This window comes from Phyllobates terribilis, unplaced genomic scaffold, assembly GCF_046119375.1.
Source record: "Phyllobates terribilis strain yellow unplaced genomic scaffold, ASM4611937v1 Scaffold_2__4_contigs__length_985480577, whole genome shotgun sequence".
NCBI classification, from domain to species: domain Eukaryota; kingdom Metazoa; phylum Chordata; class Amphibia; order Anura; family Dendrobatidae; genus Phyllobates; species Phyllobates terribilis.
The window spans coordinates 613,248,415-613,262,680 of record NW_027362762.1 but is presented as its reverse complement, the minus strand read 5'-3'; the positions used below and the strand labels follow the sequence as shown (position 1 = coordinate 613,262,680).

At 39.3% G+C, this 14,266-nt stretch overlaps 1 protein-coding gene across 1 annotated transcript in view; it reads right to left on the bottom strand.

Annotated features, from left to right (window-relative positions):
• Window positions 1-1,255: 1,255 nt before the first annotated feature.
• Window positions 1,256-14,266, bottom strand: part of SMIM29 (small integral membrane protein 29) — a 49,589-nt gene continuing 36,578 nt past the window's right edge. Inside the window, exons 4-5 of the mRNA XM_073666517.1 lie at window positions 7,372-7,471; window positions 1,256-4,406 (exon numbers count right to left, since the gene is read on the bottom strand). Coding sequence (XP_073522618.1) covers window positions 4,338-4,406; window positions 7,372-7,471 — 169 coding nt within the window. The 3' untranslated portion in view covers window positions 1,256-4,337. The remainder of the gene's footprint in view (window positions 4,407-7,371; window positions 7,472-14,266) is intronic.

The following is a 14,266-nucleotide window of genomic DNA, read 5'->3' as shown; positions in this document are numbered from 1 at the left end:
CGGCCAGTGATAGCGCCACTCACAGGCAAGAAGAACAACCAAAAGTATTTATAAAAACACTTATGGGCACAGGGTGAATACATTGGGGATATAATAAAAAGTACTGGACAACTCCTTCAAGGGTTACCTGTAGGAAAGAAAATGAAATAGATGAATACATAATATCATGGGCTGCAGGCATAATAATATAGATAGGAAAGCATATATATACAAAATAGGGTTTAATACCTGTAGCTGTCGGAGTGTTCCAGTTGGTAACTCTCTTCTATATTGGAATATTACAGGTCCACTATAGTAATTTTAAGTATAGACCATTTTAAATGAGAATAAATAAGTCATTTTTGTGTATCCCTTAAACAGGGTCTATTTACCCTCTGGGTAATTTGTTGTTTAGAATCTCTTACCCCTAAAGGGGTGCTGACATTTATTAACAACAGACATTAGACACTGTAGAAGATGAGATAAGGCCCACTCCACCAGAGTCCGATATACAATCTTCAGAGAAAATGCTACGACTCGTCAAAATCCTCATCAGATCTGATTTCTATGTTTTCATGCAGAGAAGTTGACACTCCTGTAAACATTACATTTTTTCTACAGAGCATAGATTTTAGATATACACTCCTGTACACAGGTGCTTATGCAGTTTTCACACCTCCGTGTTTTGCAATCCAACTATACACTGATGTATGGACCCAGCTGCAGGTCTTCTGACTCGAATTAGACAGCATAGAGACTTTCGGCCAGTCTGATAATCGTAGTCCGTACACAGGCACTGATAAACGGATGTGTAAATGCAGTCTAAGACAAATTGTTTGTACATAAGTAATGCTGCTTGCAATGATTATTGCTGTGATAGTTGTACATTTCTGAGCTCCACCATAAATGACCAGCTGAATTGTGTGAATGTTGACTATATGCTACACCTAGACCATGCCCTTTATTTTGACAATGGCTATCAAAAAAATGGAAGATGTTTAAAGCGTGCTCATATTTGACTTTTTTTTTTTTTTTATTTGCCTTGTTGACTTCAATTTAAATTTGACATATTTGATGGTATTTCCTACTCCAGATCTACAAGTTTTTGTTACCTTCATCCCAGTTTTAATATACAAATCATCCTCCACATAAAATCGTTGTAGTGACGCCACAAGCAGCTGAAAAGTACTGTTCTCCTTCCATTGTTAAACATAAGCTATTCTACAAATAAACTGAACCCACCAGGCTTGGACCCAAACAGAAGATCATTAACATGTTTCTTGACAAATAGCAAGCTTTACTTTTGCAATACCTTTACATAAAGAGAAGTTATTTCATTTTCTTTATCATGTTCACAATACAAAACATTTAACATCATACATTATATAAAATAACTTAAGTGTTTCCATAATTACAAAATATTATTATGCCAGCAGAGCAAATATATTTTATCCAACACCACATTATTCACGGGCACCAGTCTCACCCCTGGGAGTGGCAGTTTTGTGGGTCGTCTTTATCGAAGCTCATAGAGGTAGGACCAACACAATTCTTTAAGATAGAGATATCCCTTTGTCAGACTTTACTATTACTGTCCAAGTGGCAAAGGGTGTTTCAAATGTTTTCAAAAACAGTCTTCAGGGCTGAACGATAAATATCTTTAAAGTATATATTCATTATGAGAAAATACAAATATTGCTGCCTTGATGCTTTTCCAAACATGGGTAAAAAGGACCAGACTAGCTGTATGTTTTTATATAAAACATATATAACTGAAATGATAAAATGTAATTGGTCAAAAATGACTGCCCAAGTCATAAGGCACTTGTAAATGTACCATCTCACAAGCCAGAATCAAGAAAAATAGGATATAAAATGAAAGAAAAACATAAATTGGGAACAAAGCCATTGTATTAAAGAAAATAAACTGTTAGCAGGAGTTCTATGATAAAGTCAAAATGTGGGCACTGGAGCTTTGGGAAACAGCATACATTTATAATAGTATTTCAACAGTGCATATTTACCCACAAAGTAAAACTGTTATATTTTGAATTAAATACGACCCATTAGATACACTTTGGGCCCAAATGACGAAGGTGTTTTGGGTCAAAATTTTGCAACTTTTGGCGTTGTGACCAACTCCTCCATAGTTGACAGGCCGTGACAAAGCCAGACCAACAAATTCATCAAAATTTGTGGTATAACTTGCATCAAGAAGGTTACTCCCCAAGTGGCAAAACATTTCTGCTGGAGCTGCATACTAGTAGTAAGAAGCGCATAAATTTATTAAGTGGTGTGCACCTCTTAATCAATTAGGTGGTCTACGTTTCTTGTTGAGCAGATTTGTAGACCATGCAGTGCTCCTCTGTGAATTTAAGTGCAAACAGCTTCTGCAGAGAGGAAAAGAATTTACACTCTAGAGCCACTTACTGGAGGCAGCAATCTTAAAAGTTAATATCCATCCTTTAATGAGCCTTGCTACATGACTTAGGATAAGAAGCTAAACCAGAAACTCCATGTACAGCCTCCATGTTTCAAGGCGTATCAGTATTCGGTCAGTATTTTTTTTCAGGAGTGGAAGCCAAAACCAGGTGAGGAACAATCAGAGAAAAGGTATAATAGAAACAAGTCACCAATTCTGCATTTATCACCCAGTCCTGAGGAAAAAAATTACTGATAAACTCTAAGGCCATGGCCTCACCAAGTCCTCTTCCTCTCTGAAGATGCTATTTGCACATCTTAATAAATTAGGCACATCTTCTCCTCCATGCTATTATCAAGACTAGCGTGCAGAATGCCAGTCTTAATGAATCGGGCCCATGTAGTTAGTATTCACTCACAATATGGTTTGTAACCAAAAATTAGAGTGGTTCTTATGACAGGAAAAAAAAATGTCAAAAGACATTTACCTAGACTGTCCATACACCTATGTGAGTAAAGCTTAAAGTGGATCTGTTGCCAAATTTCACAATACAAACAACATACATTTGAAAGTGTTTCCATCCAAGCACAGCTAGAGACTACCAGAGCTCTAGTTTTTCCATGAACTTTGCCTGACAGGCTTCTTTTAGTGTTCCTCCTCAGCTGTTGAAGTCTCACATGGAACAGGAAGGGAAGGTGGCTGGGGTTGGTAGATAACAGACCTGCGAATCATTACAAACACCTCATTTCACATAAGTAGGTGTGGGTAAGAAATACAGTAGTAGAAATGAGATGGTGCGTTTTCTCTGCACTGCTGAGATATTCCGAAAACAATCCACAAACCAGAACATTATTCAAGCTAGTGTAATGTCAAAGCATTTCAAAGTCATCTAACTTCTTCTACTTTGGTAGCCCACTTGTAATCAATGTCAATGCCAGCAGTGAGCTCAAAGAGGATAGCAGGGCTGTGTGTGTTACTACAGGTCTTATCGAAAGAAAGCCAAGTCTGACCCTTTCTGAGGACTTCTTTTTCTTCCTGCACAACACCTCCTGCTTATAACTGGGTAATGCAGAGGGGGGAGCACACACCATTATTCAATGAGATGGCCAATCTAACATGCTAAAACTGGTGACAGGTCCTCTTTAAAAGCTTAATCTCTGTCCACACAGCCTGACAGAAGAGCTGCAGCTTTGTGAGATTGTTAGTGGCAAAGACACTGGCCACCTAGCCCAATAAGCTTCTTTTAAAGATTGAGTTTAGTTTATGAATGCACTTAAGACTCATGAGCTCTGGCAAAGTGGCTCAAGTAGGAAAATGCTTAAAAATCCATGTCAGAATGACTGTATGACTTTTTAAAGTAACTACACCAGCCTCATCAAGACCAAGAGGTTGTGATACATTCTCATTGAGGCTACATTTACATGGCTCTAAAGCTGTTAAGTGCCATAGAATCAGATATTGTTAAAATGGAAGCAGGAAAAGTTTCTGTTTCTTTAAAATAAGATCCAATATTCCATTACTGGCATGAAGCAGATTTGGAACTCAGACAGCAAATATAGCCTTGTAAATGCAGCTCAAGATTCATTCCCCCGGGAGCAGATTATATTTATTTGTTTGTGGAGAGGAAGAAAAAAGTGGCTAAAAAGAAAAAAAAAACCTTATAACATTTATGCAAATTTATCTTAGAGGATATTAAATAGGCTGTCCATATTTTACCCCCATATAAAAGTGTATGCAGATAAGCATACTTTAATTATATATTCACATACAAACTTCCAGACTGCATTATTCTACAAGTAGATATATTAAGACAATAGATTTCTTTAAATAAAACATTAAACTGGCTGCAAATAAAAAAATGCTGAAGGTCTCTGACAGGTGGAGGATTCTGTGCTCTTCCAATCCATGTTCAGACTGCTTTCCAAGCAAACAATGTTTATGCTGTCACATCCCTTAATGATGCCCTTTTGTACTGATGGTATCCACTTGTCCAGCCATGCACAACCTGTAAAAGGGAATTTAAGCAAAAAAATTAACTTCCATTTATAACCCAGTTTGTTTCTGGTTATTGCTCATTTGCCCTCCTAATTGCAACTTTTCAAATATCTCCTTTAGGCCTATTACATATGACTGCATTAGCCAAGGCAGATAAACCCCATATTCAATGTTGCCATTTCCCCATCACAAAAAGATGACACACACAAGGTGGACAGTTTATAAGTGCTGTCAGCTTTCCTGGTATGTTCGAGTAGAGGGAAATGCTCATCTAACGGCCCCATAGACATTATAGGAGTCATCCATACCCAGGAGGTTAATGGGATCAGCTGACCATCTAATGTGTGTTGGCGGGGCTGGGATAGATTATGTTGAGTTGACTTCAATCAGTGCAGAGATAAGCTGGTCATGTTTGAGACATCCCGTGGATATGCCATAAAGGTCAGCCACAAATACCACAGTACAGCACATAAAGCACCACTCCAGCATTTTCTTTTTATTGCAGCGCTGGAGTGGTGCTACTAAAGCAAGACCCCTGTCCTTAGTCTTATACTTGCCATCTTCTGCGCTTCTTCAGTCGGTCTCCAGCAGTTTGTGACCTGCTTGATCACACAGGTGTTTGTTGGGCAATCCACAAGTCACACCTCAATGCAAGTCATTGAGAGCCTTGGTCTGGCTCTCAGACTTGCATTGAGAGCTTGCGACCATTACCTCTTCTGACTTCTGGTCAGTAAGAGGTTGAGGTCACAGTATGGTGGCACAGGACAGGAATGGCACCGGGAACAGCTGGTAGCGAGTATATTAGATGCAGGGATTTTACATTATTAGCACAACTGCAGCGCTGCAATAAAAAAAAAAAAAACACAAACACTGGGGTGGCGCTTTAATGAGGTGTTAGACTGCTCCCTTTTATACCCACAGACTAGGGTCAGCTAAGTAACAGAATATCCCAACAGCATGGAGTGATAACTCCTTTTCCCCTAATAAGAACTCTAGTTCTTGTTAGAAACACCTTCCTCATACGGCCTCCTCTCCAGAACTCAAGCCCCACAGCTCATAACTTTCCTGCACGAACTGGCAGTCAATCAGATCTCAATCCAATTCACCAGAAGTGTGTACAAGATGAAAGCGGTGCTATGATTGTCTGTTATATGTAAGTAAAAGAAGTACACAGCATTTTAATTCCCAAATAGTGAGCATTGCCAGCATTTTTAATTGTGGATGCTGTACCGCTTCCTGGTAACCTGGTGAAAACTATATAGCACCAGGTGACTGGAAAAGGGAGGCTAAAAATGCAGTGACTCCAGGTAAATCTAGATGAGAAAAATGGAAACTTCTTGAGTGGTGCTCCTGCCCACCCATCACAAAACAGCCACAGCTGCTGCTTATGCCATACACAGTCTTTACTAAACAAAGTCTTATCTGTAAGAATCTGGCAAACTAAAAACTTCGGTATATGGTATATAGTTTTACATGTGTAATGCTGGGTGATTAATGAGATTAATTTACAGTCTTCCCCAGGACTCTGATTTTGGTCAGAATTAAAACCTGCCATTAACATTGGAACAGTGGAAGCAGCAACTGTGTGTGCAGGAAGCACCCAGTGCAACAGCGCTATCGAAGGGAGAGGTTTATATGGGGAGGAGGCGGTAGGACACTACACAGTCCTGCAGAGATGAGCAATGTCTTGTCTGCAGCTGCTCTGCTAAGGACCACAGCTGGATCCAACACACACACACACACACACGTGTGTCCCGCTGTTAGGGTAAGGTCATCAGCTGCAACGTCACCCCATCTGCAGAAAAGGTCAGTCTGCTGAAGTAACTCAGAAGAAGCCTCTGCGAAACAACCGCATCCATGAAAATACAGACTGACGGAACCTGGCTACATCAAATATCATATACAAGATGTGGAACTGGTTTGTATTCAACTATGACCACTTATATACCATCCTGTATATATACTTACGGATAGACCATGTGATTGATATATCACATACATAGGATATGTCCAACTGAAAGTCTGTAGTCGTAGTTCAATATATACAGTACACCAAATATTATCCTGTATAGACTGCCTGAAGTGTGTAGTTATATCATCATATTCCAGTCATATTGTACTGCATACTGGATGTGGTATACTATGTGCACAGGCATCTCAAGTTATATACAGGATAATGTGTAACTAGTAATTTCCAGTGTTCTGACGTCATAGTATAATATATCCCATATTAGCTTGTATACTCTGATGTTCTGCAGTCAGCATATCATACCAATCACATTCTGTAAACTATGCAACAGAACAATGTCTGTGCACATATTATACTGTAAGCAGTATACTACATGACTGGAATATGGTAAAATGTGACTGCACACATGAGAGGGTCTATATAGGATAGTATGTGACTGGTACAATATTGTCTGTGTGCACAGTGTACCAGTCAGATTATCCTTTACAGACGGTCTGATATGTGTAGCCACAGTATACACCATATTCCAGTCATGTATTCTACTGTACACATGTGGTATGCTATGTGCACAATCATATACAATTGCATTTTATTCTGTATAGAATATGAGATATGTCACATATTATATAAATAGTCAATCTAGATGACTGCGGCAGCTTCCAGCACATGTGCAGTATACAGATGAAGACAAAGCTGGCATCTACAACCAAGCATCAAAAAGGACAATTCTGATGTGTTCAGAAATCATGTGCAAGCAATTCCCAAAAAAACACCACAAGTGCATGGTTAAAGATTAGTAATCGAAATGATACGACCACTCTCAACTATCCCGTTTGTTGAGATCTTTGTTACCCAACTCTTCAGAGGTCAATAGCTAGTCATTTAGCCCCCAAATCTTTTTCAATGAGCCCTAATTTGCCTTCATTCCCAGAGGCCATTGACACATCATGAAACTTGTCAATGGAAAACAATGCAAGTTAATTGATACACTAGTTATTTAATATACCTTAGTCTCTTGTCCCAGTAGTTCCTGCTCGGCTTCATGTATCTCTTCAGCAGGATCATAGCTATACAGGGGCAGTAGATGATGTCTAAGCCTGTCAACTCTAAACATATGGAAATGTATTACTATAAAGGAGTTCAAACGACTCTAGCTTACAGAAAAATATGAAGTGGCATGTTAGAATCTTCCATCTGCAACAGTTGAAAGGAGAACAAGAAGAGATTTACAATAAAAAGACACTTTCTATTTTACATGATGTAATCGCAGAATCCAAAGAGAAGTACTGGTAGGTTTTGATCGTGTCATGAACTTGTTGACCTGCTCGTATTATTATTGGTACAATTAATAAATAGGCTACCACTCAAAATGTTTTATTAAATTCTTCATGTATTTCGTAAGCTTAGAGAGACCCTCCACCAAGAACCAAAGTGTAGCTATGCATTTCTCCATGTGCAGTTGCTATACCTGGTGCCCTTTGTTCTTCTGTTGGATCACTGTCCGCTGCCCTTTTCTTCTCCTCCTCTCCAAAATGGACACTGCAGAGAAATGTGCATCACTGTGGAAAGTCTGACCCAAACCTCCATTGCCTTTTTTCTGCTGTGGGATGGACAACACACCATCGTTTAGGTCTACCCATACCGATAGAAAGACAGGAAAGTGGTTCAGAATTTCCAAAATGCTCCACATACCTCTTTAGGGATTCATTTTATTATTTTAGAAAAGAGGAGAATAGACCCCTGATTTGAATGAGGAAGGCAGTAGCAAGAAAACAGATTACTCAGTGTATACATTTCACAAGTGTAGTCACCAGTCAAACTTATGTTCTGGGGTAGAGGATTATTTTAAATTGGTAATGAGATTACACACCAATCATTGTGTACAGCGCTCATATCCCCTGCTCCCAAGTCTTGTATCAGATATCATTTAACTACCAGAAGACTCTGTACTGTGGCTATAGCACTACAACAAATTCCACACGCCAAAAGGTGCAACAAAACTTCCAAATATCACACCAAGGCATTAGCCTCAGGTTTTAGATACCTTATTTCAGGACAGAAGCAGTTGGTGGTAAGACTTTATTGCCTGTCTACTATTAGGAAGTAAATGGTTAGCACAGGAATCAACAACTCCAGAGTAGGAGAAAAAAAAAAAAAAAAAAGAAAAGAAAATTAAAATTACTGGTAAGTAATCACCTGAAACCCACGACAGCAAAAGAGACATCCGCCCTATCACTGCACAGGAAGCAAAGAGCAAAAATAAAAAAGGCCATTCCTACGTCCTTCAGTAGTTTCCAAGAAGTTAACTAAAAGTCCAGTAAGTAATTCATTTATTCCCTACCCCCCTCACGACAGCACGCAAGAGATGATAAAGGCTATGTACCCACGATGCCGAAATGCTCTGGATTTTTCCTGAGCGTTTCTGCATCTCCCTGGCAGAAAAAACGCATGCGGATTGTACATGCGGATTGTACATGCGTTTTCCTGCCAGGGACATGAGGATGTGAAGCGTTCTTCACTTGCATTTCCGCATGCGGGTTGACAAGGGCTTTCCAAGCGATTTTAGCATCACTTGGAAAGTGCTTGTCAACTTGGTCACACTATATAAATCCATGTAACCGGCATGGCTTTATATACTGTGACCGAAAGAATGGTAAAAAATAAAAAAATAAATCTATACTTACCTTCCGATGGCCCCTGGAATCTTTATCCGATGCGTCTCGGCTTGCCGGCAGCTTGCGGTACACTAAAGGACCTGCCAACGTCAGCGGTCGCGTGACCCGTCACATGATTAAATTACGTCACGGCAGGTCCTTTTCAGACCATCGCGAGTTGCCGGAAAGCCAGGACGCATCGCTATGGAGACCGGAGGCCATTAGAATGCAAGTATATTTATTTTTTATTTTATTCTTTTTTTCACATTTTCTATGGTACTCGGGACCGGAAGAGAGTCTCCTGTCCTCCACACACGGGTACCATCCGCACATTGAAACGCATGGATTCCGCATGTACAGATGCAGTGATGCGGAATCCATACGCTCCAATGCAAGTCAACGGCGGCGAAAACGCCGCATTTACGCAAAATAATTGGTAGTGCTGCAGATTTTTCCGCAATGATAATCCGTAGCGGAAATTTCCGCAGAATGTGCACAGCACATGAGGATTATTATTGAGGAACATAGCAGGCCTTCTACCATGCGTTTAAGTGTTTCTGCAGTGGAATTGCCGCTGCGGAAACGCTTAAAAAACGCATAGTGGGCACACAGCCTAAGAAGTCTTCTGATAGGGAGGGAACACCCCTTGTAAGATCCTACACCTAAAGAAAGATCACAAGAATATCCTGGTTTACCAGATAGTGCTTAATGAAAACATAATGAAACTTCAGATATTATTCCTTCAAGACAATAACTTTTCTTTGATCCGGACCTCTGATAAAGTGCCCACAAACTTACTGGAGACACCTGACCTGATAATGGTAACCTATTCAAATTCTACCTTATCTAGACATTTTTTTTTCTAAAAAAAGGAGAGGATCTATATTTATAGACTTTACTGATATGTATTGTTGATTAACTTCCTGGATATAGTAAGATATTCTCTATTTGTTAAGTGGTTTGATAACTGAAGTGAACCGGAACTAAAACTAAGTTTGTTAATGGAGGCAGAAGTCAAGTGATCCAAGGAACCTGGTAAGTCTATCATGGCAGAGTAGGGTTCCAAGTGGGGTGACAGGCCAAACAACTGCACCTGATCAAATTATTATTATTCTTTTTTTTTTTTAAAACAGAAATGTCAACAATGTCCATTATGGCACCACCCAATAAGTTCCCCAAGACAGTCAAATAGTGCTTAAGCCAAAAAAAACACTACAGTCAAAGAATTCCATCATGGAGAACTTCTGATTACCGAATCCTAGCCTGTAGCCCATAAAAATCTGACAATTTAGAACAGGAAGAAAATGCTCTGAGCTTTTCAATATAAAGAAGAGTCAAGATCACTCATTTAGACATTATAGAATTCATCCTCTTTACTGTACTGGCATGAATTCTCCAACTTCAACGGATGCTAGTAATATAGTCCAGCCATGAAGATTGTTAGCTGAAAAGGATAAATGCCGAACAGATTAGTCTTCAGGCCAACAGATACAGCTAAACCAAGTTATAATTATTATCCCTATGAAACTAAACAGAACTGAAGAAATAATTTTTTTTTTTTTTTAAACATTACCCTTTAGTCTATTTTTTTCTCTTGAAGAAGCGACTCAGAAAGATAGAGAACTCATATGGCATTGGTCAAAGCTCAGATGGTCTAAATCGAAGGGTATTTAAAACTCTACACCTTCAACAATGTTGCATTATGATGTTCATCCTGTTCTTGTGTAATAATCAGAACAGTCTTACCTCTATCCCATCAACTAGTAAAGACATTCATCATTCGCTAGGTGTTTGCCAGCTAAGGAGATACTTTAATCCATCCAATGACTTCTTCAGTTTAAAAAGGCTTATTGCAGACTTGCAGTTGTTACGACTTCAAAAAGAGCACTGACTTTACTTTTAAATGGCGCCACAAGACTTAGCCAAATTTACTAGTTTTAACGACTTCAAGCTAAGAATATTGACTGGCTAGAATGACTTCACTCCAGTGTGCCCTTCTTTCAACTCCAACTAGGGGGAGTTATTGGGCTTGGATTATTGCCAGAAATAGCATAACCATTTTTGTCATACAACACCAACTAAGAACAGACCGGGATGTTGACAGCTTATCTACTACAAACAAGTCCAACTTGCAACCCCAGACCAGAAGAGTAAACTAGTATTTAGAAAAGTGCTATCAGACTTAATGCAATTATGTCCATCTTACCACTCCAAGTTAGGAGGATTGATTGAATTATTAAACCTTCAATGTCTCAAAGATCAAGGTCTACAAAACCTGCCTTATGACTCCAGACTAGAAGGATAAACTGGACTTACAATGTTTTAATTAGCTTACCACAACCATGTTCATCTTTCAAATCCAACTAGGAGGATAAGCTGAAACAAAGTCATAGCCGAAAATGTTGACACCTTTGAAATTGTTCCAGAAAATGAAGTATTTCTCCAAGAAAATATTGCAATGACACGCTTAATTTCCTTTATGTATTGAAACACACAAAACGCAAGCAGGACAAAATTGTTGGTAAATAACTTAATCTCAAGCATGTGATGCTCGTTCAAACTCACATGTGGCAAGTAACAGGTGTGGACAATATGAAAATCACACCTGAAACTAGATAAAAAAGGAGATAAGTTGACTCAATCTTTGCTCTGTGTGTGCCACACTAAAGCATGGAGAACAGAAAGAAGAACTGTGAGGACTTGCGAACCAAAATTGGTGAACAATATCAACAATTTCAAGGTTACAAATCCACCTCCAGAGATCCTGATGTTCCTTTGTGCACAGTGTACAACATAATCAAGAAGTTTACAACCCATCTCCCTGGATGTGGACGGAAGAAAAATTGATGAAAGGTTGCAATGCAGGATAGTCCGGATGTTGGATAAGCAACCCCAATCAAGTTCCAAAGAAATTCAAGCTGTCCTGCCAGCTCAGGGTGCATCAGTCTCAGCGCGAACTATCTATCGACATTTGAATTAAATGAAACGCTATGGCAGGAGATCCAGGAGGACCTCACTGCTGACAGACCTAAAAAAGCTAGACTGCATTTTTCCAAAATGTATGCGAGTAAGCCAAAATCCTTCTGGGAAAGTCTTGTGAACAAATGAGAGCAAGACAGAGCTTTTTGGTAAAGTACATCATTCTACTGTTTACCAAAAACAGAATGAGGCCTTCAAAGAAAAGAACACAGTGCCTACACTCAAATATGGTAGTGGTTCAAAGACGTTTTAGGGTTGTTTTGCTGCCTCTGACATTGGGTGCAAGGCATCATGGAATCTGAAGATTACCAAAGGATTTTGGGTCGCAATGTAGTGTCCAGTGTCAAAAGCTGGTTGTGCGTCCTAGGTCACAAGTCACAAGTCTTCCAGCAGGACAATGACCCCAAACATACTTCAAGAAGCACCCAGAAATGGATGGAAACAAAGCGCTGGAGAGTTCTGAAGTGGCCATCAATGAGTCTGGATTTAAATACCATTGAACACCCATGGAGAGATAGTTAAATTTGCTTTAAGAAATACGTTACCTCATTTTCTGGAACAACTTCAAGGGTGCCAACACCTTTGGCCATGACTGTAGATGTTTACTTACCTAAATACTGACCAGCCCATTTTAGAACTCCAATTAAGAGGATCAACTGGACTACTCTGGTTTCATTCAGCCTAGTGCAACCATGATCATCTTACAATTTCAACTAGGTGGATAAACTGGGACATTGATGTTTATCAACTTAAATGTTGACCAGCCCATTTTATGACTACAGACTAGGAAGATTAACTGGACTTAACCGGTTCAGGACCGCCCACTGTACATAAACGTCGGCGCTTGCTGGGCTCTGTGCAGCGGCGTTTAAAAACGGTGGGAGGTCCCGCAGCGCTCAGGACCCCCAGGGTCCTGCAAGCGCTGCGATTCCGGTGCAGAGCGATAGCTCTAACAGGGGACATCATCGGGACCTGATTGGATCAGGTCCCAATGATGTTAACCCTTTGCTATCTTCTATATGCCGCGATCTATAGTGATCGCGGCACATAGAAGATAGTGAGAGGAGAGGGGGTCGCCAACTTACCTCTCTGACGGCCCCCTGATTGCTTCCAGGACCTTCCGTTGTTATGGCAGCTGGAGGTCACATGACCGCCTCCAGATCTGCCATATATGGTGTCCTGCTGAGTCCAACAGGAGACACTGACTGTGAAACAGTCAGAAAAGATGTCATGCAATGTAATACTTGTCTATTACATTGCATGACATCAGTGATTAGAAAAATAAAAATCAATGTCCCATACAGGGACTAAGTAAAAATGTAAAAAAAAAAGTAAAAAAAATGTTTTGAAACTGTTAAAAAAAAAAATAAAAATATCACAAAATAAAAATAAATAAATAAGATATTAAACCAATAAATCCGTATATTTATGCAAAAACAAAAAAAAAGTACACATATTTGGTATCGCCGCGTCCAAAACAACCCGATCTATAAAACTGTCACACTAATTAACTCCTTCTGTGCACACCGTAATAAAAAAATAAAAAACGGAGCAAAAAACTATGCTTTTTCATCATATCGCCAAACAAAAAGTGGAAAAAAATGCGATCAAAAAAGCAAAATGGAAATAAAAATGGTACCGCTGAAAACGTCATCTTGTTCCGCAACAAAAAAGCCGCCATACAGCTCTATCAGCCCAAAAATAAAAAAGGTATAGCGCTCAGAATAAAGCGATGCAAAAAAAATATTTTTTCTATAAAATTGTTTTATTGTGTAAAAGCGCCAAAACATAAAAAAAAATATAGTAAGTGTAGTATCTCTGTAAACGTACTGACCCGAAGAATAACGCTGCCTGATCACTTACCACACTCAGAACGGCATAAAAAAAAAAAAAAAATCAAAAAATAATTCCTGAATTGTTGTTTTTGTTAATTTTACCTCCCAAAAAACGGAATAGAAAGCGATCAAAAAATGTCACGTAACCAAAAATGGTACCAATAAAAATGTCAACTCGTCCCGCAAAAAACAAGCCGTCACATGACTCTGTCGGCCGAAATATGGAAAAATTATAGCTCTCAAAATATGGCGATGCAAAAACTAGATTTTGCAAAAAAAGCGTCTTAGTGTGTGACAGCTGTCAATCATAAAAACCCGATAAAAATCTGGTATCTCTGTAATAGCACCGACCCGAAGAATAAAGTAATCTCATCACTTATACCGCACGAGGAACGGCGTAAAAAATAAATAAAACCAATTCTTCACCTGCTAC